At 42.0% G+C, this 23,921-nt stretch overlaps 1 protein-coding gene across 5 annotated transcripts in view; it reads right to left on the reverse strand.

The window, feature by feature from the left end:
- The window catches only part of CSMD1 (CUB and Sushi multiple domains 1), a 2,016,488-nt gene that overhangs the window by 984,965 nt on the left and 1,007,602 nt on the right, over positions 1–23,921 (reverse strand). For all 5 annotated transcript variants that reach the window (XM_058719853.1, XM_058719852.1, XM_058719850.1 and 2 more), the window contains one exon: positions 23,039–23,246. In XM_058719853.1, the coding sequence (XP_058575836.1) occupies positions 23,039–23,246 (208 nt within the window). The remainder of the gene's footprint in view (positions 1–23,038; positions 23,247–23,921) is intronic.

Genomic DNA, 23,921 nt, shown 5'->3' on the forward strand with positions numbered 1-23,921 from the left:
CTATGACATGGTCCCTATTCTCAGTGTTATTTTATAGATGATGGAAACAAACCCTAGGGGCTCCAGAAGCTTCCTCAAGTCTACATGCCCAGTGAGGTGCATGTGTGACCTGCCCACTGTACTGCACTCATTACTACACACATTGCCAGCATCCTCTACAACTCACACCGTGGATCTGACACGCAAGAGGCACTTCTGTTAGGAGCCCATTTTAAAAGCTCAGGAAACATCTTCTCTGGCTGAGGGAGGGTGTGAAGGCATCACAGCTACCTACAGCTACCACACTGAAGAGGCACCATTTCTAAGACACCCAAATCTCTCACCTACATACAAGTAGATTCTCTATGCCTTACATGTTTGCACTGAAGAAGTTTTATCATTATCAATAACATGACAATATTTTGCTAGTTTGTATATCTATTCTGTTATTGTATATTGTACTTTATATTATATATTTTATACTATGTTATATATATTTATATATATGTAGATTGAAAAGTCTATAAAAGCAAGGACATCGCATGCAGCCTAGAAAAAGTAGGTAAGATTAGAATGGAATTAATTAATAAATAAACTTGGTCTAAGTAGATGTTCTCCTTAGAGAGTGAGGAAAGTAAAATTAATTTCAACTACATTAAATACCTTGCCTAAGTGGTTGAATTGGGATTTGTCTGACCGCAAAGCCCTTACTCTTTCCACCATGATAAGAAAACTTTCAACGCTGACACTATTGTTTAAAACTACTTTTAGAGTCTAGCTCTATGTTTTGGCCAATTATTATTAGAAAATAATAATTGCCAAGTGTATGGATTTTGTTGCCAGTTACATAACAGATCTTAAAGCTTTGTTAATTGATTGTTTGCCCCCAATTACACAGTTTATGCACTCTGTACTGATTTCATACCAAATAATAAAGCCCCTGAAAAATGGAACATATGCCCACAAGAGACCAGTGCAAAGACTTGAAACTTCCTCCTTCCAAGGACACGGAAACACGAAAGCACATTTTAGCCTCCAAATTGTTTGAACAGGAGATCATCTTAATCAGGAGATTTATTTCTTGAGGGGGAGGAGAGCAGCTGGTAGTGACTACTGATGTCATGGCTACATACAACGAACAGTTCTTGATGTTCTGTTTGAGCAATTCCTGCCACAGCTGGATGGAAACAGAGCTCTTCGATACAGATTAATGTTCTGGAATATCTGAAGCTGTTCATATTTGTTGCTAGTTTAGTTAATAGCAGGGTAATTATAACATCACTTGGCCAATATTTTACATATTGCCCAGGCTAATCATCAGCGATTGAGTCAGAATATGTGTCTAAGTGTGAGAGTGTGAGGGTCTCTGTGTGTTTACAGGGAGTGGGTTTGGGGAGAGTTATAATCCTCTTTCCCTTCATTATTTTCCCAACTAGGTGTTTATTTTGTTCCTTTCTTCCTAATTTCTACCTTACAGAAATCCTGAAATCGAATTTTGATGATTAAAACGAGCCTGCTCTCTCAAACTGCAATGAGGTCTAAATTCCTCTGAGATCACAATCAGTTAATATCCATTCTGTTTCTTAGGATACGTTATCACATTCCACCTACCAAATGAGTAATTCCTACAAGATGATCCAGCTACACTATGGATTCCCTGAAGACAAATTATGTCTCATTTCTTTCTGGATATCCTATTGGACCAAGCACAGCAAACTAAAATAGAATATTCAAAATATATCTTGCTGAAAAGGGAACATATAAGGGTGTGTGTGTGTGTGTGTGCGTGCATGTGCGTGTGTCTTTGTGTGTGTGTGTGTGTGTGTGTCTTCTTCTCTGAATCGTTTCGGATGGCTTGAACTTAAAATTACTTTGAGAGATACTTACAGGTCATTTGAGATTGAATTCCACACCCTCCTATTCAGAACTTTGAAGGCTTTTATACCTCTGGGGCCCAAACATACAGTCCCAAGTTAAATTTCATTTTCAAATAGCACTAAAAAAACTTTGCCACTCTTGAGAGAAATTTGGAAACTTCCCCTTTCTGCTAATGAGAGTGTGGTAAATTGCCAACTTTTTTTTTTTTTTGCCATAGATGCCGGGAAATTAAAAATTAAATATTAATTTTGGTCTCCGTGATTCTATTAATCCTCATTTATAGTTAATTAATTCACTCCTCCTGGCTTTCATTTTCTATTTCATTATATTTTTCTGCATGTGTTTTGCTCAAACAAGTCACCGGAAGTAATGTGTAAACACAGGTCATGAATAAATTTAATAAACCAAAGAATGGTAACTGATCTCTGGATCCACTGCACCCACCTGATGGTGAATAAAGCACACGTGGACAACTGAATCTTACTTGTTCATCTTATATTATAGCTTCTTCCCCCAAAAGAGGGGGTACCGGAACAAACGCCAAAGTAGGAGGCTGCAAATTTGAATGTTTTTGCCAGCGAGGTCTATCATCAAATGCCCATTCACAGGGAAGCTCCTCTCGGGACAATGAAATGAATGCAAGCTCTGCCCTCAAGAAAGGCTTCCTCTCTAGCTAAGAGACCGCTCATCTCCAGCACAACTGTTATTGTCAGAAAAACCCCGTACCCTGGGTCTCCCGGGGGTCCAGAGTCCCACACAAGTGGGTAACCACAAACAGGGAAAGCTTTAGCCTCCTCATAACCTCACATTCCCCAGGAGGCCAACCGTTTCCACATTTCTCTCTCTACTTTGGTCTTTGTTTTCTAAGCACATATAATTTTTACCTCTCATTTATAAAATATTCAGCATTCGTAGATTTATCCAACTCATATTCTTTCTATTCACACTCTTGGAACCTGCCTACGAATAAAAGCATTACTGCAAGAAACCCATGAATTGTGTCTGTAATTTTAAATATTTCAGTACACTCTCAAAGGCAGCATGTAACGCACACATGAGAATTTGGCAAAGGGTTAGAAAAATATAGATCCTTCCAGGGACTAATGAATAGACTTAGTCATATTTGGGGGGAAGTAATTTGAATGAAAAGTCATCTGCAACACTCCCCCCCTTTGCTGTGGTATTGAAATTACTCTTGCCCAGCTGGTCTCTAATTATCGCTAATTGAACATTCTGATATTGGTGTAAAAGATGTATCCCAAGCATATTACACGAGAGCATTGCAGTGCTAATGCTTTTAAGGGGAAACAGCTACCCTTTCTGGAGGCATCCGTTACTTACTGAGGTCTGGTCGGTTCTTGGTGCCTTCGCAGGGCTGCCATTAGCTTTAATGAAAGGAGTGCAATATGGGAGCAGCGAGTGCATTGGGAACTAATGTCATAATATGCATTTGATGGCTAGCCACAGGTCGCACTGTTTTTAAACTCCCTTCTAGGGGCGCCTGGGTGGCGCAGTCGGTTAAGCGTCCGACTTCAGCCAGGTCACGATCTCGCGGTCCGTGAGTTCGAGCCCCGCGTCAGGCTCTGGGCCGATGGCTCGGAGCCTGGAGCCTGTTTCCGATTCTGTGTCTCCCTCTCTCTCTGCCCCTCCCCCGTTCATGCTCTGTCTCTCTCTGTCCCAAAAATAAATAAAAAACGTTGAAAAAAAAAATTAAAAAAAATAAAAAATAAAAAATAAACTCCCTTCTAGAAGCTTGCTCTTTACGATGATTAGAAGAGGAGAAAGAGAAACAAACAAAAATAGTGTGTAACAGCTGGGCCCCAAGAAGTCTCATCCAGATGTACGTAGCAGTATCTGCACAGCAGACGGAGTAGGTGGATGGCTTCACTTCCCCCATTGAAATATGGTGGCTCTGTCCCCCCTCGAATGTTACCACTCCGGTCAGTTTGATACACGCTCAGACACAGGCACATCGAAATCTCAACAACTCACACTATGTTTTAGGCCAGGGAATTCCGGGCCTCTTCTTTCCTGGGACCAGACTGCGATGCGTTCTAATGGGTCTATACCTCACAACACACGTGCCCACCACATATTATTTTATTTTGACTTCTACCAGCAGATGTGACAGAAGTACTGATAAAATTTTAAGGAGGCATCATCATGGCCATAAAGGCTAATGGAAAAGTGAGCAGGAAAGGTGGTTACCCAATTTGTATTTAAATCACAGCATAGGGTGTGGCTTATGGACTGAACGTGTGCCCCCAAATTTATGCGGTGAAGCCTTAACACTCAATGTGATGATGATATCAGGAGGTGGACCCTTTGGGAGATGACAGAAGTCATGAGGGTGAGACCATCCTGATGGGATTGGTGTCTTTACAAGCAGGAGACACTGAAGCTTCTCACCCCCCACCTTGTGAGGACACAGGGAGAAAAAACAGTCCTCTGCAAGCCAGGAGGAGGGATCTAGCAGGAACCAAATCGGCTGGCACGTTGATCTTGGACTTCCAGCTTCCAGAAGTATGAGAGATAAGTTTCTGTTGTTTATAAGCCCACCAGTTCATGGTACTTTGTCAAAGCAGCCTGAGCAGACTAAGGCCGTGTAGAAAACTATCTAAATTTTAAGGGTTGTTTATATCACAGACACTCTCATGAAAACCTGTTTGGCATGCTCCAAAAAGACCATTTGCCTATATCCTCAGCCAGAGTCAAGACATCAAGCATTTTATCCCAGGTGTTTTATACTGTGTGTTGTCTTAGAAATACCTCAACTGTGTTTAACCTGCAGGCTCATCAAAACCCCATCCTCAATTCCCAGTTGGTTACTTTTCTCTCTTGTCTCTCTTCCACATTTTCTTAAAGATAAAATGGGTTTCATCGTCCTATAGTGTTTTCCAGTTTATAAAGCAGCTCCTGATTTGTGATTTAACGTCAGCCTGTTCAAGGATTGGATGACTTATGCATACTATCAACTGTCAGCATATGTGGGAACAGAAGCATCAGGGGACCAGTGAGTACTTAGCACACCGAGCACATTTTAATGCTATCTTAGGTCATAACTGATGAGGTACCAGGAAGGGGCTGCAGGCGATTCCTGAATTTCAGATTTATGTTGGGTTGCATAAGGGATGCATTCCTAACAGCATAAGATAGCCTCCCATCCTCTGGCCAGAGAAACCTGACATCAGACCCCGACTAACGCACCTGTGGTCCGACTTTCTATCTACTGCGTGTCACTTTTCCATGTTGGGTGGGGGGGGGTTCCTTTACTTTGCTGTTCCACACTCTGAGCACAATGGTACCCCCTTCAGCTAATTTCCCTGGTCAGTTACTCCCCAGGATACATTACTGCTGCACAATTATGCCAACATTATCCAGATTTTTTTTTCCAAAGAAAAATTCACTAGTATCTGCCTTTTTTTTTTTTCTTTCCAAATGTGGACAATTTGGTACCTTCTACTCTTCCTAGATTTTTCTCCCAAAAAGATGTGAAGTGGCGAGCTCTCGGTCCCATCCCACACAGAGACTTCTCACTGGGACCGAGGGGGCGTGCTCCTGTGCCCCCCCACCTCCCGCTCCGGGCCTCAGAGATGACATCCCCATGGCTATGCTGGCTGCTAGCTGGCCTGTCTGCAAATCCTTTCAAATTTGCAGGTGACCGTAGTCTTTTCAGGCTGAAACTCCCACCACCACTCCAGAGCATCCCTGACATTTCCCCTGGGGCTCCCATAAAGGACTACATCGTGCCCAGCATTGAGGTCCACACAGCCACCCACCCCCGGGGCTCCTTAATGTCAAACTGCTGTGTGCAAACTCCACCTTCCCAGTCACACGTGCCCACGTGGTTAGTTTACCCCCATTGCTCACTGTTTGTGTAACCCAATTTGCTGAAACATCAAGAGACTATCAGATAGAAAAATCGTGGTCCTTATGCTCTATGCACAAGTGCTACAAAAATAAAGAATAAATTTTCTCCAGGGGAGAGAATGCAACCTTCTCTACCTAAATCTCTCAGAACAACTTTTTACAACACATGACTAAAATTTTGCATTTTGTTTTAATTTTTAATTTTTTAAATTTATTTTTTTTAAGTTTATTTACTTTTTGGAGAGAGAGAGAGAGAGAGAGAGGGAGCAGGGGAGAGGCAGAGAGAGAGGAAAACAGAGAATCCCAAGTAGGCTCCTCACTGCCTGTGCAGAGCCCAAGGCAGGGACTCAAACTCACGAACTGTGAGATCATGACCTGAATTGAAACTAAGAGTCTGACGCTTAACTGACTGAAGCACCCAGGTGCCCCTAAAATTTGGCTTTTTAAATGTGATAAACAAATAATGTCCCCCTTCAAGTTGCCTTTCCGTGGCCCCAGGCCATAATTTCTTCGATTCGGAAAGTCCCCTAACTGAAGACTCTTTGGTCACTTCTGAAGTCATACACGCAATAACAGGTGACAAAAAGCCCCCCAAGCCTGCTCACATGCATTTGGCCCCTCGTTCTTCAGTGGGTCCCCCAGCTGCGAAGCACTCACTACAAACACTTCATCTGCCAGGCTCCCTTAGTGCAAACCTAGTTAGAGACAACCCCCGTCTGTGAAGTTAGGAGGCTCAGGTTTAAATCGTGGCTGTGCTTTTATGGGCTGTATGAGGTTGAGTGATATCCATAATCTCTCTGTGCCTTCGCTCCCTTGTCTGCAAAGTAGGGATGAGAAGGGTGCACACATCAAGGGTCGTGGGTAGAATTAAATGAGCCAACATATGGGAAGCCCTTACAACCGTGCTTGGTACACAGAATCAATACACAGATCTGAACGATTTTTATCACGACTGTTATGAACGCTCTGTAATGGGCAGAGTGCCATTTGCAACCACATGGATGGAATGGGAGGGTATGATGCTGAGCAAAATTAGCCAGTCAGAGAAAGACAAATATCCTATGACTTAACTCATATGAGGACTTTAAGAGACAAAACAGGTAAACATAAGGGAAGGGAAGCAAAAATAATATAAAAACAGGGAGGGGGACAAAACATAAGAGACTCTTAAATACAGAGAACAGAGGGTTGCTGGAGGGCTTGTGGGTGGGGGGGGGGCTGGGCTAAGTGGGTCAGGGCCATTAAGGAATCTAGTCCTGAAATCATTGCTGCACTACATGCTAACTAATTGGGATGTAAATTAAAAATAAATAAATTTAAAAATTATTTGCACATCATTTAGATTTAATATATCCATGGAGAAGTGCACCAGTCAATAAGAAATACTAGTTAAAAAATTTTAATGTTTCCTTACTTTGAGAGAGAGAGAGAGAGAGAGCACGCGAGCACACATAAGCAGGAGAGCAACAGAGAGGGAGAGAGAGAGAATCCCAAGCCGGCTCCATGCTGTTGGCATAGAGCCCAACGCAGGGCTCAATCAAATGAACCGTGAGATCATGACCTGAGCCAGAATCAAGAGACGCTTAACCGACTGAGCCACCCAGGTGCCCCAAGAAGTACTATTCTAGAAAGGACCCTATTAAGCAATGTGTGGCAAGGTGCTGTCCAGGGAAGCCAGATCCCAGGACACAATATCGGGATGTCTCAGCAGTTCAAAAGACAGAAAGAAGGTAACACAGGCCCTGGCAAGAGCTGAGCGACACAGAAGATGGTGACAGAGAAACAGAGGGGGAAGAGGAAGCTGCTGGAGGGTCACAGCGGCAACAGTGACAGTAACTGTCACCGTTGCAACTCTCTCTGTGCCCGGTACAGCGCGAGGCTGTTGGCATCCTGGCCCCCACCTCCCCACTGCCAGTCCTCACAACAACATTGAAAAACTCCACTTTGCAGATTAAGAGTGGTCCTTAGGCAGGGGAGTCGGCGGCCCAAGAAACACACACAGGAGCTGTGATTGAAATCCGGGGTTGCCGGCTTCTCTCCCTTCAAATTTCCAGCTATTTAAAGGGTCTCAAACATCTCAAACATCAAATGGTCCTCCCACATCTAGAACGTGCAACGGTGCGATCAAACTTCCACTGCTGCAAGTAGGAAGCCATCCCTGCAAACAGGTGCCCAAACTGTGGAACAGAGAACGGCCCACAGTCACCATATGAGCACCTTTCAGTGGTGAGCCCTTTTTACGTGTGACTTTGTTTTCTCCTGTGCAGATTGCAGGCAGCGTATTTCCACTGCATGTTTCATGATTACGGGCCGTGGCTACTCACATCAGCCATTCCCTGAGGGGGTCTTTGAACCATCTCGCCCACCGTAGCTCTAGTGCATGGAGTGGTCACAGAAAATTCTGGTCGACAACCCCTAGCTGGACTTGGAAGACATGATCCACGCAGTGAAACAATACCTCCAACTCAGGGGCCGGCTTAACTTCAAATGCCAGATTGATGTTCTCACTGAAATTTCACACATGCACCCAGTGTACTGAGTCACATTCTGATCACTGCCAAAGAGCAAATGTAGACTTTGGCTGACTAGTTGTTTTCCAATGTAGAATGTCCAATTTCAAAGCAATTAGTACCTTTGGTTCTAAGAGGATACTGCTAGATAAAGAGACACATTTAGTGCAGGGTCTATAATGGAATATGATGTTAAACAGTGACTAGCTCATTTTGAATCCAGCATTCATAAGTATGATATTTAAAAAAAAATTTAATGCTTTTATTTATTTATTTATTTATAATATTTTAAAATTTTTCATTTATTTTTGAGAGACAGAGCACAAGCAGAGGAGGGGCAGAGAGAGAGGGAGACACGGAATCTGAAGCAGGCTCCAGGCTCTGAGCTGTCAGCACAGAGCCCGACGTGGGGCTCCAACCCAGGAACTGTGAGATCATGATCTGAGCCAAAATTGGACACTTAACAGACTGAGCTACCCAGGCACCCCCATAAGCACGATATTTTGACTTTCAACTGGGCATATTAAGAAAAAAATGAGCCACGTATAATATTTTAATTTTTTTAGTTAAAGGAAGAAAAAGTATAGCTACAGCGCGATTTGAACAAACTGTCAATCTTTTCTTAAAAAAACAAAAAACAAAAAACAGTGTTTTCTTGGTTCAGGGCTCCAAGTCCGTAATATGCATGCTCAAATATACAAATGCACGTGCATGTGCGTGAGTGAGAAAATGCAGGAAACAGAAAGAAGTTCGGGGAAGGGATAAAAAGGAGCAAGTAGGAAGCCTAAAAGGAAAAGAAACCTTGAATGTTTAGAAAATTAATACTTTCTCTCTCAGCGTTGAGTGTGATTCACAGAAAGCTTATAAATAACACAGAAATTTGAATTTGGTGATGGTGGGGAGAGGTGGATTATCCAGATACAGAAAAAAAATAACTGATCCCCTACTGTTGCTCTGACCAGTTCTTTAGGACGATATCCGTATTCTCGGCTTTCAAAACATTGCAGGTTTTATGGTACTCAGGTGTGACCCGTATGAAAAATGACACCGTAGATCCTGCGCTCCTCCAAACTTTGGGATGTGGCATGATGGATGCAAATGGCCCCTCCTCGTCCCTTCTCACAGCTGGTGGCAAATTAGAAGGTACCCAAGAAGCACCGATGTGTTATAAATTAAAGTCCCACTTTATGCATTAGGATATTCCCCCATCATCAACAAGGCACATTTGCTGAGAATAAATGATTTTTTAAGCAGGCATATCTGTTTCTATTCATTAGGATTACATATTACACTGTTTTCTTCTTCTTTTTCAATAGAGAATAAATATATGCATAACTACCTTCTTGTTGGGACACACACACACACACACACACACACTCACTCACACATACTTTTAAATAGAATCACTGCTTAAAAACTGGCCATTACCACGTTTCAACAGTTAAAGAAAACGTGCACATAATTCTGCTTACTTGCTTGCTCTCCTTTTAAATACTAACAGTTTCCCTGTGTGGGGTGCTGGCTGCCTTCTAGTATTTGAGGCTGGACGCGACCAAAATTTGCCACCCCAAAATACATGTCTCAGGCATGTGGATTATTTTAGGCTGATTATTTTTTTTTTATTATTTTAAAACATTTTTTAATGTTTATCTCCTTTTGAGAGAGAGAGAGCAGGAGCAGGGGAGGAGCAGAGAGAGAAGGAGACAGAGAGAGAAGGACCCAAGCAGGCTCCAGGCTCTGAGCTGTCAGCACAGAGCCCGACACGGGGCTCCAACTCATGGACTGTGAGATCACGACCTGAGCCAAAGTCAGATGCTTAATGGACTGAGCCACCCAGGCACCCCTAGGCTGATTATTTTTTAAGAAACAAAAGATTCAAAACAAGGTCTTTCTTTTTGCCACCCCCAGCCCTGGCTAACTGTCTACAAGAATGTAGACTGAGGACCTCCTCTGCGGGAGGAGCACTATCACCACAGATAAACACAGTATAATGTGAACCAGGGAGGACCCTGGCAAGGCCTGCTTGATGGAAGTCCTCTCTTTGTCCCACTGTTTCTGTGTGGCGCAGCAAACATCTGTTTAACCACCATGTACTCTTTCCATCATTCCTGGGAATTGCCTTCTTCCCCTTTGAAGCCTCAGAGCCCTACCCCCTTCTCTGTAGTCCAGAAGGACAATGTGCCTGATTTTGCCTGTCTTTGGAACCTCTGATGTTTTGTTACATATGTAATGAAATAAGATGTTGTCCTGTTAATCTGTCTCGTGTCAATTTAATTCTTAGACCCACCAGAAGAATCTTGAAGGGCAGAGAAAAATTATTCCTCTCCAACACATTTCTTCACAAAACTAATCTATACTGTCATGAAACGTGTACAAGGTAAATATCAGAGTTCTTACCAAGACTTTCTGAGTGTGGAGCATTTTCCCTGGGTCTGTCTGGCCACCAAATACTTTTGATTTTCCAATTTATCATGCTTTCCTGCTTCGTACATTCCAAATCCTTCTGCATTAACCAGATTTTGTCTTTTTCTTTTTACTAACTCTGGCCCAAGAGTTTCCTTCATTATATTCTTACTCCAGGTTAAGGCAGAACCCCACCCTGGCTCTTTGCTATTTCCTGTGGTTCTGCTTCTTTCCCTACTTCCTTATAGGAGGAACCCACTCTTCGATCCAGGCTCACACTGCTGGGAGTGATAAGGTGAAATGAACAGGGTCCCTCAGGTCATTTGGGACCCACTGCCTTAGAAAGTCTCCCAAGAGCATTTCTGTTTTAAAGGAGGCAGTACTCTGTGGTGGCAGGAGAATGAAGTGCAGGCAGAGGAAATGTAGCCAAGAGTAACTGCCCTCGCTCTAGCTATGAGATAAAGCTTTCTACATGTATCACCCACATCGTTCTAAAAGTTGAGTTCCCTCAAATGCTTCCAGAGTGCTGATGAAAATGGACATCCTTGGACACACCCAGCCATCCCCAAACTTCAGAGCCGTGAGTCCTGGACATTTGGATTGTTAACAAGTTCCTAGCTTAAGCTGAAAGTTGAAGGGCCCTGAACATCTATTTGCAAAGTCCAGCATCCTACTTTAGTGGCTACCAACAGCATCATTTCTTTGCTTTGTCTTTCTACCCCTGTGACCACACAGTCTAATTCTGTGTGTCCTCCTCACAGACACTTGTAACTGTTTATTATCTTCCCTTTCCTCTTTTCCAATCCCTCCAACATGCCAAAATCACCTTCAGCTTCCTGAAGCACTATTCTCTTTACATGAGTAGATATCAGGAACACAATGAACATTTTATCATGAAAAAATAGAACCTACCATCAAAAATTACGGCATTTTGTTCCATCAAAGATAATAGATTGCTCTCTCTCATACCACCTGAATATTTCTCGTGCTTCTCCACATCTGTACTTTTTATGTTATACACCCCGTGCTTACAATACCCATACACATTTTCTATCCAGACCCTTTCTACTCCCAGGGTGCATGTCACATCCCAACTTTTCTGTGAAATATTCTTTGATGACCTCACTCGGGAATTACTTCTCTCTCCTCAAGCTCTGGTAGTGTCTCGTTAGTCTCTTGCTCATTTGTCATTTTTCATACACAGCATCATGATCACTAATGGATACAGTCTATCAGGCATCTCTACACTGGGTACATCGACAGATCCTGACCTATATTTTAACCTTCACCCAGCAAGATGGGCATTATTAACCTCATTTTATAGTCAGGAAACAAAAACTGGGAGTCTGAATAACTAAGCCAAATTGCCCAACTCCGAGGGGAAGGGCACAATGGTTAACCTATCGTCTCTTTTCATCCAAGGCCAGCTCCCTTTTGACAAGAACAGCTCAGCTGTTGAGGATTACTAGGGCTTTCCTGGCAGCACAGAAGAGAAGACTTTGTAGACAGAGAAAATGCATTGGAGCCATGGGAGAAGAAACAGCAGGCTGGAATCAAGACACTCTCAGCTTAAAGTACACAATGGAAAGTAAATACTAAGAGGGCTAAGGTCAGACCAGTGTCTGCACCACATTGAGAGGGACAGCCACGTACAGACCCCTATTCCCACATGTTAATCTATTTTCTGTCAAAAAGAGGCTTCGTTGTCAAATATGTTTGGTGAATGTGATGTCCTCTACCTGATCTTTGAGTCACACCGGCCAGTAAGATATCAAAAGCAGAAATCTAAGAAATCATTATCTTGAGGAGTGAGCCACACCCACACTGCACGTTCACTGAACTATTATTCACAACAGGCAAGACAACCTACGTGTGCCTCAACGGATGAGTGGATAAAGCTAATGTGGTGTATATGTGCAATGGAATATCATCCAGCCTTAAAAGAGAAGGAAATCCTGCCATTTGCAACAGTAGGGATGGACCCCGAGGGCATTATACTAAGTAAAATGGCAGGCAGAGAAAGACGAACACTGGATGGTATTTCACATATCACTTAGATGTGAAATCTACATTAGGGAAAAAAAAAGGTGAACGCATAAAATCAGGGATAGAATGGTAGTTTCTGGGGCTTGGGGGAAATGGGAAGATGTTGGCCAAAGGGCACCGAATTTCAGTTATAAGATGAGTAAGTTCTGAGGATGTGGTGTACGATAAGCTATAGTCTACAGCTGAAATTTAACTAGATAGGACTCTACTTAACTCACTGTCAAATATGTTTCATCCACAAACACTCTAGAACTTCACTGCTCATCTGGTCCACCAAATGGTAGCCTCCTTATCACCTGGAAGTTTGTTACAAATGAAGAATCTCACTACCCCAACTCTACTGAATCAGAATCTGCATTTTAAGAAGATTTCAGGTGATTCCTGCACACATAAAAATTTGAGAAGCACTAGACAAGCACATATCACAACTTCTAGCACATGCTATGTACTCAAACAGTATTTGCTAAATAGATTCATCCATGCTTTAGTATAAATTCTACTGATCCCCCCCCTTTTTTTACTAAGTTGTATACCATTAATAATATAATGATCTGGACCCATATAGCATGTGGATTTCCAAGAAAGTGAATGGTGAATACAGTGATATCCCTGAATATTAAAAATGATTTACTACGGTTAAACACATTGCCAAAAACAAAGGGAGCTCTGCAACTTGGTTCTAACTTTTCTTGTAAAGCAATTTTATGACTGTAGCTTTTATTATCAGAGGGATTTGTCTGATAAGACACGTTTTAAAAGTCCAGCATAGAAGAGTGATTTTCTAATTTCAAGCATTTCAAACTTATTTAATGAAAATAGACTTTTGACTGAAGAGCAAGTTAGAAACTAAGTTGTGTTTTTTTTTTTTCTTAAATCAAGATTTTCACTTTAAAAGCTTGTTGTTGGGTTCTAAGGTAGAAATCTGAACTTGTGACGGGACCATTTCTTAGAGTCACAAGCATGCAGCTCATTAAAGAAATCGCTGCGTTTGGGAGGCATTGTGATGAGGGCTTTACAAACCTTCCCTCATTTGCTCCATTTAACAAGCCTCCGAGGGCCTGTCGTGATCATTTCCATCTTACAGACAGGGATCCGCAACTTGCAGAGAGCAAATCTGCTCTAGGTCATGGGGCTCACCAAGTTGCCCATCCAAAACCAGAGCCCAAGTGTGATTGACACCGAGAGCTGAATCCACAGTCTTGCCTTGGCAACCTTGCTGTCCTGCCTGCTTCCAGGAAGAAAAGGAGGAATAAAAGGGGATATTCCCCCCACGCCCCCAGCTTCCCAGTAGGGCACAAGTAGCTCTGATAACAGACAGAAGACTTAGCTTCTCTCTTCACCAACCAATGGTGCATGTAGGGCAGGCACTTCGTATTTTAGGATGCGGCTTTCTCTTCCACACAATAAAGTGATGGTGTTTGATTTCTCATGTTCCACCTATGCTAAAATTCACCTTGCATGAGAATCAAAACCTCCAAGATGTAGATGTTTATTAAGAAATGACACTGTAATTCCCTCAAGGGTTCCAAATCAGAATAACTTAGGTGCTTTTATTTATGAAAGTCAAAAGATGGGAAATGTTAATGCTCCCAGCCCTTGTTCATTTAAAGGGCTTATCAAGCTTGCATGGCATCGTGTACCGGTAGGATGAATCCGAAGTGTTGGATTGCACAAAATTACCTTATTCTCCGAACCAGTCCTCCATGAAATTATACAGACTTTATTTTAAGAAGAAAGAGAAAAATTCGATATTCAGACTTGTGAGAGAAACTTTAAATGAAGATCTCAACATATATAATTGGAACACCATGAGGTACAAATTGAGTGACCTGGGGAATAAATGAAAGTCTGCAATGATTATTTGAGGATAAGTAAAATAGAACTCTCTATGAAAGGCAGTGTGTTTTTAAAAGGCAAATTTATTTAAAAATGTTAATTTAATTGTACTTCTTTCATTCCCTGGACAAAAGACCACATACAAAAGGACAGACCTGTGACTACAAAAAACATGTATTTTGCAAAATGAATTCAAATCTCTAAGGGGGAAAAATTTCCCCATTGTCTCCAACATAAATAAGTTATAGGAAGTGTATTTCTCTTTTTTTTAAATATGAAATTTATTGTCAAATTGGTTTCCATACAACACCCAGTGCTCCTCCCAACAGGTGCCCTCCTCGATGCCCATCACCCACCCTCCCCTCCCTCCCACCCTCCATCAACCCTCAGTTTATTCTCAGTTTTTAGAGTCTCTTATGGCTTGCCTCCCTCCCTCTCTTTTTTTTCCTTCCCCTCCCCCACGGTCTTCTGTTAAGTTTCTCAGGATCCACATAAGAGTGAAAACATATGGTATCTCTCTTTCTCTGTATGACTTATTTCACTTAGCATAACACTCTCCAGTTCCATCCACGTTGGCAATGTATTTTCCAATAAACTGAGGTCAAGCCGTGGGGGTGCCTCATGACAAGAGCAATATTGCGACAAAGTTGTGCTTTCTGCGGTGTGGGATCTGCCCTGATTGTGACACAGAAACATGGCTCTGGGACTCTCCCCGGGATACTTATCTATCTTTCCAATGGTTCCCATCATCAGGAGGCAGATATGGTTTATTTTTCTCTCTTCTGTTATTCCTTGGTCTGGTCATCATGCATGCAGTCATAGGAGAAAATACTGCCTTTTCTCCATGGCTACTACATAAGTTTACCATAAGTAAACTATATCGATTTTCTACAATGCAATTATTTATTCACTAGAATAGGTCATGTTTTAGCTTCCTCAATCGTGTACATCTGAAGTTTTGGAGGTTGATTCCAGCCGAAATGAAAGTTACCCTAAGATGAACTACTCAGGTGGTATTTCAGACATTTGTGAGCCAACAGCCAAGTCAGACTTAATTCGTGCAAGGAAGTGGCGCAGTGGCCCCTGTGGATAGCCCTGTACACCGGGGAGGAGAGAGCATGGCGGGAAGCCCCTCCCCTCCAGTGCACCTGCCTGGGACTGAACTGGGTACACACAAGCTGAAAGACTGAGAATAAGGCAGAAGCTTCCTGCTGGCCCAGTAGAGCCCTCCTGCTTGTCTTCTCCAGGTGAATTCCAGCATGAAAGGCCCCTCAGTGCCAGCAGAAGGTGCATCTGGGGAAAATGGGAGGGAGTAAGTGCCTTAAAAAATTACCCCATTTGGAACCTTTGCAAACACAGCCTGCCTGTTTCGCTCCGCCTGTAGGAGAGCAACATCACTTCCAGAGACTCCTTTACTGCCAGCGTCCCAGGGCCGCTGGCGACCAATGCGAGAGGCGGGCGGAGAGTGCGAACTGGTTTTACTGTAATTATACTATGTGCAAACGGCTTTTACCATAATTATACTATGGTTGTAGAAGATATTAACATTAGAGGGAGGTGGGTTCAGGATATACAACAACTCTCCGAGGTAGCTCGGCAAATTCTCTGCAAAATGATTTCAAGATGGTGGGGGGGAGGGATTCCCTAACCTTCTCAGAAAAAATAAATATCGTTTGGATGAGACAGGCAAAAGAATGTCATATTTCAAGGTAGAAATTCTCCTTTGGCTACAATTAGCTGTTATCAAATAAATTTTCCTTTATTTCTCTTTGGAGTTTTGTGGTGGAGGTAACAACAGGTTTGAGATGATCTAAGCTGGCCATTGTTTCCCCCATCTCCCTACAATTTAAATGAGCCAGAGTTGTATCAAGAAGCCTCAGTATTTATACTGTTAGGCCAAAACTTTATGATAACTTCAGACCGGTCACGTATGTCCCATCTTAGAATCCTTACAGTATCCTAGATTGCGTTTGTACCCAAAAGTATACATACATATGTATGTATATATATATGTATGTATATCTGTTATTACCTCGCTATATAGTTAACAACACACAAAAAGGGAAAGTTGAGAAGCATATTTCATGATGACAACAGCACAAAGTAACAGGGCTGACTGGACTTGACGTGGACTCACGTCTTCCTTGGGGTCCGCTGAGATGGGCTGGTGTTGAAGCACCAGCATACTGCATTTATTCTCCTGGTTTAAAGCCAATCAAGAAATACCATCTTGACGCATTTAAATATGGCTGGAAATACGGCTGAGGACGGTCTCTGTTTACATCCCCACTCTGCTACCTGGTAGCTGTGTGGGAAGAGACTGAACTCTGCTGGGTTTTGTTTTCCTCATCTCTAAAATGGGGACAGCAGCATCTCCAAGAAGTGGCTGTTGTTTCCACTTGCCTGGTACATAGCCATCAATCAATGAATATTACCATTCAGTACAGTGTCTGTAAAAATACATTACTCGATTACAAAATATTACAATATTTTTTATAAAAATATTTTAATTAAAATAGGGGTTCAGGAGTCAAACCGTAAGAGACTCTTAAATACAGAGAGCAAACTGAGAGTTGATGGGGGTGGGGTAAGTGGGTGATGGGAATTAAGGAGGATCCTTTTTGGGATGAGCACTGTGTGTTATTTGTAAGAGATGAATCACTGGGTCAACTCCTGAAGCCAAGACTACATTGTATGTTAACTAACTTGAGAATAAAATTTTAAAAAAGGAAAAGGGTTTAGGAAAAGGGCTAAAATAATATCGTGTTAGTTATATCCTTAGACTTCTGGCCAGTTTGTAGAGGTTCAGAAAAAAATAGAAATTCATATGTGTGTGTGTACATATGTACATATATACATGGATATATATACACACACAAACACGTGTACATATGTATATATACATATATATATACAAACAATACACAGAAATTCACACATATCTCTACATATACATACATACATACATATGTGATACTTGTTTCTTGTTTATGTCATGCTTATTATGCTATGAAAGCATAAATTGGTTATGATTTAATAGCGAGGTTATGCTTGGTTAATGGGAACAAAATAAAGTGCAGTCACAGGAGTCCACAAAAAATGCTGACATGCATGTATTATAACAGCTTTGTGGACTATGATTCCTGAATTTAAATTTAAAATGGAAAACATGATAGAAAGAAACCCCAGTTATTTCGACTGGGGGTAAAGGGACATTGCTATATAGTCTCCATGTTCCTGAATAATGCCATTGCCTTTCCAGAGTTACGTGACCGGACCGACTTGTTGACATGAGGGAAGTCAAGGTCATGGAAACAAAGAGAGACGACGCAAAACAGTCACAGGCTGGAGGAGGTAAAAGAAGCCTAGCTCACTGCCTGGTGGCTCCAGGAGCAGAACAATCACACCAGCAGGACAGCCGGAAAAATTCACATCAGTCTGTACATTAGTTAGTTGCCTGCTGGCGGAATGACTTTCTTGGTTTCCATAATTATACTATGGTTGTATAAGACGTGAACATTGGAGGGAGGTGGGTTCAGGATACACAGCACCTTTCTGAGCTAGCTCTGCAAATTCTCTATAAAATAATTTCAAGATGAACAGTTAAATAAAATAAGGGGAGAGGGGAGCGTCCTTCCTTTTCTTCTACCTTGGGCAGGGGAGTGGAAGAGTTCCTTCCAGGGAGTTCACCACTCTGGGTAAGCCTCTATAATCCTTCCTCATTAGAAATTAAATAAGCAGCAAGTCACATCTCAATTAAGTGACAAGCTGGATAAACATCGCAGGTGTTAATTGACCCTTCAAGGCTTCTTTGAAGCTCACTCAGCTTCTCCAGTTTCTTTGAAGTTGTGTGTTGGCTTTAGCAAGGCCCTGATTAGATTGGTTTCATAGCGAGATTATGCTTGGTTAATGGGACAAAATAAAGCGCAGTTCCAAAACTTCTTTCGGTCCCCTCAAGTGTCGCCTTGTACAATGCAGAGAGACAAAGTGGTGGAGTTATACTGGTTAGTGAATAACCGAAACCTTAGGAAATCATAAAGTAACATGTTCTACTGGTAGAATGAGGCAGGTCGAATCCAAAGCAGCCCAGAATCATTCTTGCCTTTGTTATCAGTGACATTTTCCAGGGGAGGAGACCGTACAGACTGTTGCACCTGTAGGACTTAAGTGGGCTGCCGTCTATAGGACATTGTAAGCGTTACAGTGATAATCGCTTCTCGGACATTTGGCTAAGATCAAGTTACAGTGATTGAACGTCTATTAAATTGGTTGGTGTGGGATTCCCATACACCTGAACACATGTGCAAGGGACGCAAATATGTGCTTCAGTGAAGACAGGATGTGTTCAGTGAGGCAAAACTGAAGGATGCTTGGCGTGAGGTGTGGTCATATGGAGGGCAGGCTGTGTGTGCAGTGCAAAGCCTTGAATGGCACAATAAGGCATTTGGGGTTTTTTTGGATGGCCTGAGCCTCAGTCATTGAAGACTTTCGAGGAATTGATGCATTTACGTGTGTTTGGGGATGCTTTTTAAGTGCATTTCCTGTTCTTCGTTTCCTTTCCTTCTCTACCCTACTCACAGGCTACCTGTCCCAGAAGGGGATGCATAAATTATTCTCATGATAGGATGCATGTTTGAAAGGTTGTAAACGCTCCATTAGTTGTTTCCTGTCGAGACTATCTGTTCCTCATCCCTTTAACCACCAAGTCTTAATTTAGACACCACAGTAGGTTAACTCTGAAATAAAATCAATTTACTTTCTCCTTGATATTTCCTGGGTTATGAGCTATAGGCTAGACGGTCAAATCAGTTCAGAAATAAAGAAAAGTTGACTAGCTTCACTGCTAACCATGTTTTGAATTGCAAGAAAAATCATAATTACCAGAGCATGGGGCAAAGAGAATTAGAAATGACAGCTCTCTGCTACAGTAGGGTATTGGTAAGAAGCTAGCCTGTAGAAAATTAGAACCTGACTAGTATAAAAAAAAAAAAAAAAGTCAGCCTTATCTAATGTATATAGAGTGGATTCGGTTTAGATGACGAACCCCTCCACATTTAATGTATGGATAATTTTGGCACATGACATCATTCACCACATTTAGACTGTTCCGCTGTAGCCATGGTAACACTTGCATAAAACATAGCTGAGTTGGTAATTTCACTCCAAATTCAATGAAAATAAAGCTAATCCTATTATTGTTCTTAACAATTTTCCAAGTAGCTTCTCCTGAGAGTGCCCTTGCTTGTATTTTCGGTATTGAAAAATGGATTATTGGAAAATTATATGTGCTTGTGCACTCCACACTCAGACTTGCACGCTGACCGACTGTCACTGCTCCGTAGCCTTGTGCTTGAGGGGGGGCACCACCCACCTGCGCTCTATTAGGGTCTTCCTTGAAGTACAGGGATGCTAAATCTTTTAAACATACCGATTTGAACCATTAAACATTTCAGAGACTGTCAGTCTAAAATGATAGTAAAACAATAGTCTTTTTGAGATAAGCCATATTACGCATTTGTCCAGATCTTAAAAACGGACTTCAAGTGATTCTATTTTGTATTACAAATGTGCCCGTGCATGTTTCCATAGTGATTTAGGAAAGCCACCTATTCCGTTATAGCCTCCACGGAAGAGAGATGTGGGTCCTGTGTAAACGTGCCATGGCCAGGTCAAGACAGTTCTGTAGTTATGAGAAACGTGAAGTGTCACCCCAAAAAGCTCTCTCCGCTCCGACTCTCTATTGAGGCAGTGTGTGTGTAAACTCGCCTCTCAGGTGGTTACTCTCTGTGGTAGTAACCTGTTTGAGGCTTTACCGTGAAATCTACGAGGAGACGTGAGTTCCCGACAGAGCATCAAGTCTACACCTGGCTGGACTGTCCTGTTGCAGGGATTGGGGTGGAGTGAGAAGGAAACGTAATTCTGAGTTGGAGGCCTTGAGCCTGAGTTCCAGTGATACCCTGTGGTCTGTGATCTCTGCTCCCAGCTTCTTCATCAGTAAAAGTTAGAGGATATTAATAAGAAACCCCAGGGCTTTTGTGCCAAGAGGACACTACAGATTGTCATAGGAACACAATATGAACACAACTCTATCTACCAGTAGCCATCGAGAGAAAGAGCATGTTGAGTCCAACCAGATACCCCATTTGCCAGACTGGAAGGAACACAAACAGGGTCAAAGTTCCCACCAAGAACTTTCCCAACAACTGCCCAGTTTTTGTTTTTTGTTTTTCCGATGTGTTCACAGGTCATGAATCTTGGTGCCCTGGCAGATACCTAGATATATTTCAGAGCTGGAAAGTGTCCTCTAGCCTGAATCCACACACCAAGAAGACGGGCCACTGTCCTGGCCCCCATGCCAGCTCTCTCTCCGACAAACATTAGGAACTGTTGCTCTCAGGCCTCACAGGGGCCCAATGGCCCCATCCTCAACACTTTTCTGAGTCCAATACTGAAGTTGTTGGGGACAAGTAGCAGGGGATCACGAAGACAGAGATTAGTCAGAAAGGAGGGGGATGTGAGAGAAATCAACAGGGATAAGCCAAGAAGAAACAGGCAACAACTCAGACAACATTCTTTAGCTCCCGCCTGCCATCTTTAATTAAAATGAATGAAATGAATGAGCTCGTGCCTCTCAGTGGGAAGTCACAATGTGCTTATAAGAGCCACAAGCCCTTCTGGAGACTTGTGTCTCATTCTGATTTCACATGCCCTATTTTTATTTCAGACCTTGACACGGACATCTGCACCTCCACGTTTCCTCTCTTACATAAACTAAGTCTGTCTGGCAGAAGCTGTCCGGACCATGGGTTCTAACATCATGGTCAAAGATGTCTCTCTTTTTTCTCTCTTTCCCAACCTGACATCTTAGGAGCAAGGTAGTCGGTCGGTGCCCACGATCTGCAGAATCTCTCGTAAACAAGGCCTTTACCATAAATCATACAGTTTCTGAGAGACACTCACCATGTATTTTATATTGCAATGAATTTCTGAAAACCAGAACGATGTAATTTTAAAGCTAAAAATGTTACATCCCTGGCTGTCTTTTAGTGATTGACAGAGAATATGAACTCAATAGATAGGTAATGCATATCCAGTGTACTAGATATCCAGTAGCTTCCCTACTTATATAAACTGTTATGTGACTTGTCCAAGGTCACAAGGATATTTTTGGCAGAACATGGAAGAGAACCCAGGACAGCCAGCATTATGTTCACAAGGTATTTCCACTAAGTCTGATGGAACACAAAGGGAGAGAGGTACTATCAACCAATTCTTGAACGTCTCAGATTGTATTACGCGAAATCAACAAATGGGTAAACCCACTCATCTCAAAGTCTTGTTTAAGATGAATCAAATATAAAGCAAAGGCCAGAGAGGCAACGGTTATTTTTCTCTTAATTGAGGCAACATTTAATATAATCACAGCGTAACTAACGTAAGGAAATAATTCACCCATTAATATAAACCCTCTGCTTTGAATTTTGAGCCTTAGAAAAAAATAAATTTCAATTTAAATAACTGGTTTAAGACAGGTGATCTAATTTGATGTCATGTTTCAGGGTTGATATTTTTATCCTTTAGTCTTTACATGGAAATGCAAACTTGAACCCATAGAAATATTCCCACTCACTTCATATTCTCTATCAATGTATAAATGGCCAACATCTCCTCTGACTTACACCCTAATTTGAATGTGTGTGTGTGTGTGTGTGTGTGTGTGTCTGTGTGTGTATTCAAGTTAGCTTATCATCCAAGATCTGAAATAGAGTACTGATAGGGTTTTTAAAATACTAAGAAATGAAATAAAACAAAAACCAGCACAACTCATGACAAATGACTTAATTTGAGGCATAAAGACTTCAAACATCTATTCTTTGGATTCTCCCTCTTCAACTGCACTTATGGACACAACTGAAGCTGCTCTCACCAGCAATACCAAGACCTAGATTGATTCGCTGTAATTGATTAGACCCAGTTTCCTTCTGTCTCCACTAGCATACATGCCAGAGAAGTGATCCTCAGTTGATTAATTTCATATGTATGTTGCATTAGTATTTATGGTTTGCCTGTGACCCTTCATAGTTGCAACATCGTCAGGAAGGAAAAAAAAACGCAGTCATATAACTGCAGCACAGTAGATAAATGGTTGGTAACATGACATTTTAAAATGTCCATCGTCTAAAAATATCTGTTTACATTGAATCAGCTCCGGAACAAATCCAAAACTAACTTAGCTCGCCTGGTTACCATCATCTCTGTTGCTTTGTAAGAGTCGAGAATGAGGGCATGTGATGTTCCAGTGCCCACGTGCACCTAACTTTCCCGGCTCCAAATACCGACGCAAAGACATCTTGGAAACTTTGAGATCAGTCACAATATAGAGGGCTTTGTTAGCAGTCAAAATAGCAAAGCAAAGAAAGAACACTCATGTTTGCCAATGAATGTCCAAGGAGAACCATATAACAAAGCCTATTGCTGTATCTGGGGTAAACACATTTTTTTTCCCCAGGACTTACCATATGGACGGCGCTTCTGTTCCACTGATCTCCAAGAAGTCATACCCTTCTTCTAGTTGAAAGTCGGTGAAGACCAAGGCAATGGTGTCCCCGGGCTCAGCGAGGATGGTCCAGGTACAGTCGGCATTGTTCCCGTATTCTGAGGGGAAGTGCGGGCTGGAAATGTGGCTGCTGGTTCCCCGCAGGGTCCCTCCACAGGCTCCCTCAGCTGGCAGGAGCAGAAACATATGGGAATCATATTTCAAGACCACTTCATACACAAGTTCATCTACAAAGTATCCATAGTGATCCGTGACAAATATTTTCTGAACCCAAAATTGATAGTCTCAACATGACAAAGGGTTTCTTCTGATTTATTAATTTAGTTTTGTGGAAAAGCTTACAAAAGTCTAAACAACTACCCCGCATTATTAACTGACTTTCCATCACGGAAGAGTGAAGTCTTGACTTTTCTAACATCTACAGTGTGTCGTTGCCATATACCTCACATTCACGGATGGCTTCACAAAAATGTACCAAAACTTTCTCTGAGATTTAAAAGTATGTAGCCATCAATTCACTGATACCTGGCTTTGAAAATACAGTGATCCTGAAAGTAGTCATCACCCTAATTGTTTTTCTACAGACTCTGGAATGTCTATTTGGTTTTGAATTTCAGGTAAGTTCTGGACTAATATGATGATAGAGACACAGCAATTCATAAAAACTTTCTGAGTAGGAAACAGATGCATGAAAACTTAAAGCAGAATAACTTGGAAAGTAGCAACTAAAATGGTCAGTGATGACAAAACGTCTGTAAGATATAATATAAATTTGCATTAAAATATTAATTTGAGGGGAAGCCATCTTACCAAGTTTTCCCTAGAGCAAAACATACAGGTTA

The sequence above is a fragment of the Neofelis nebulosa genome, chromosome 3 (assembly GCF_028018385.1).
Source record: "Neofelis nebulosa isolate mNeoNeb1 chromosome 3, mNeoNeb1.pri, whole genome shotgun sequence".
Classification (NCBI taxonomy): domain Eukaryota; kingdom Metazoa; phylum Chordata; class Mammalia; order Carnivora; family Felidae; genus Neofelis; species Neofelis nebulosa.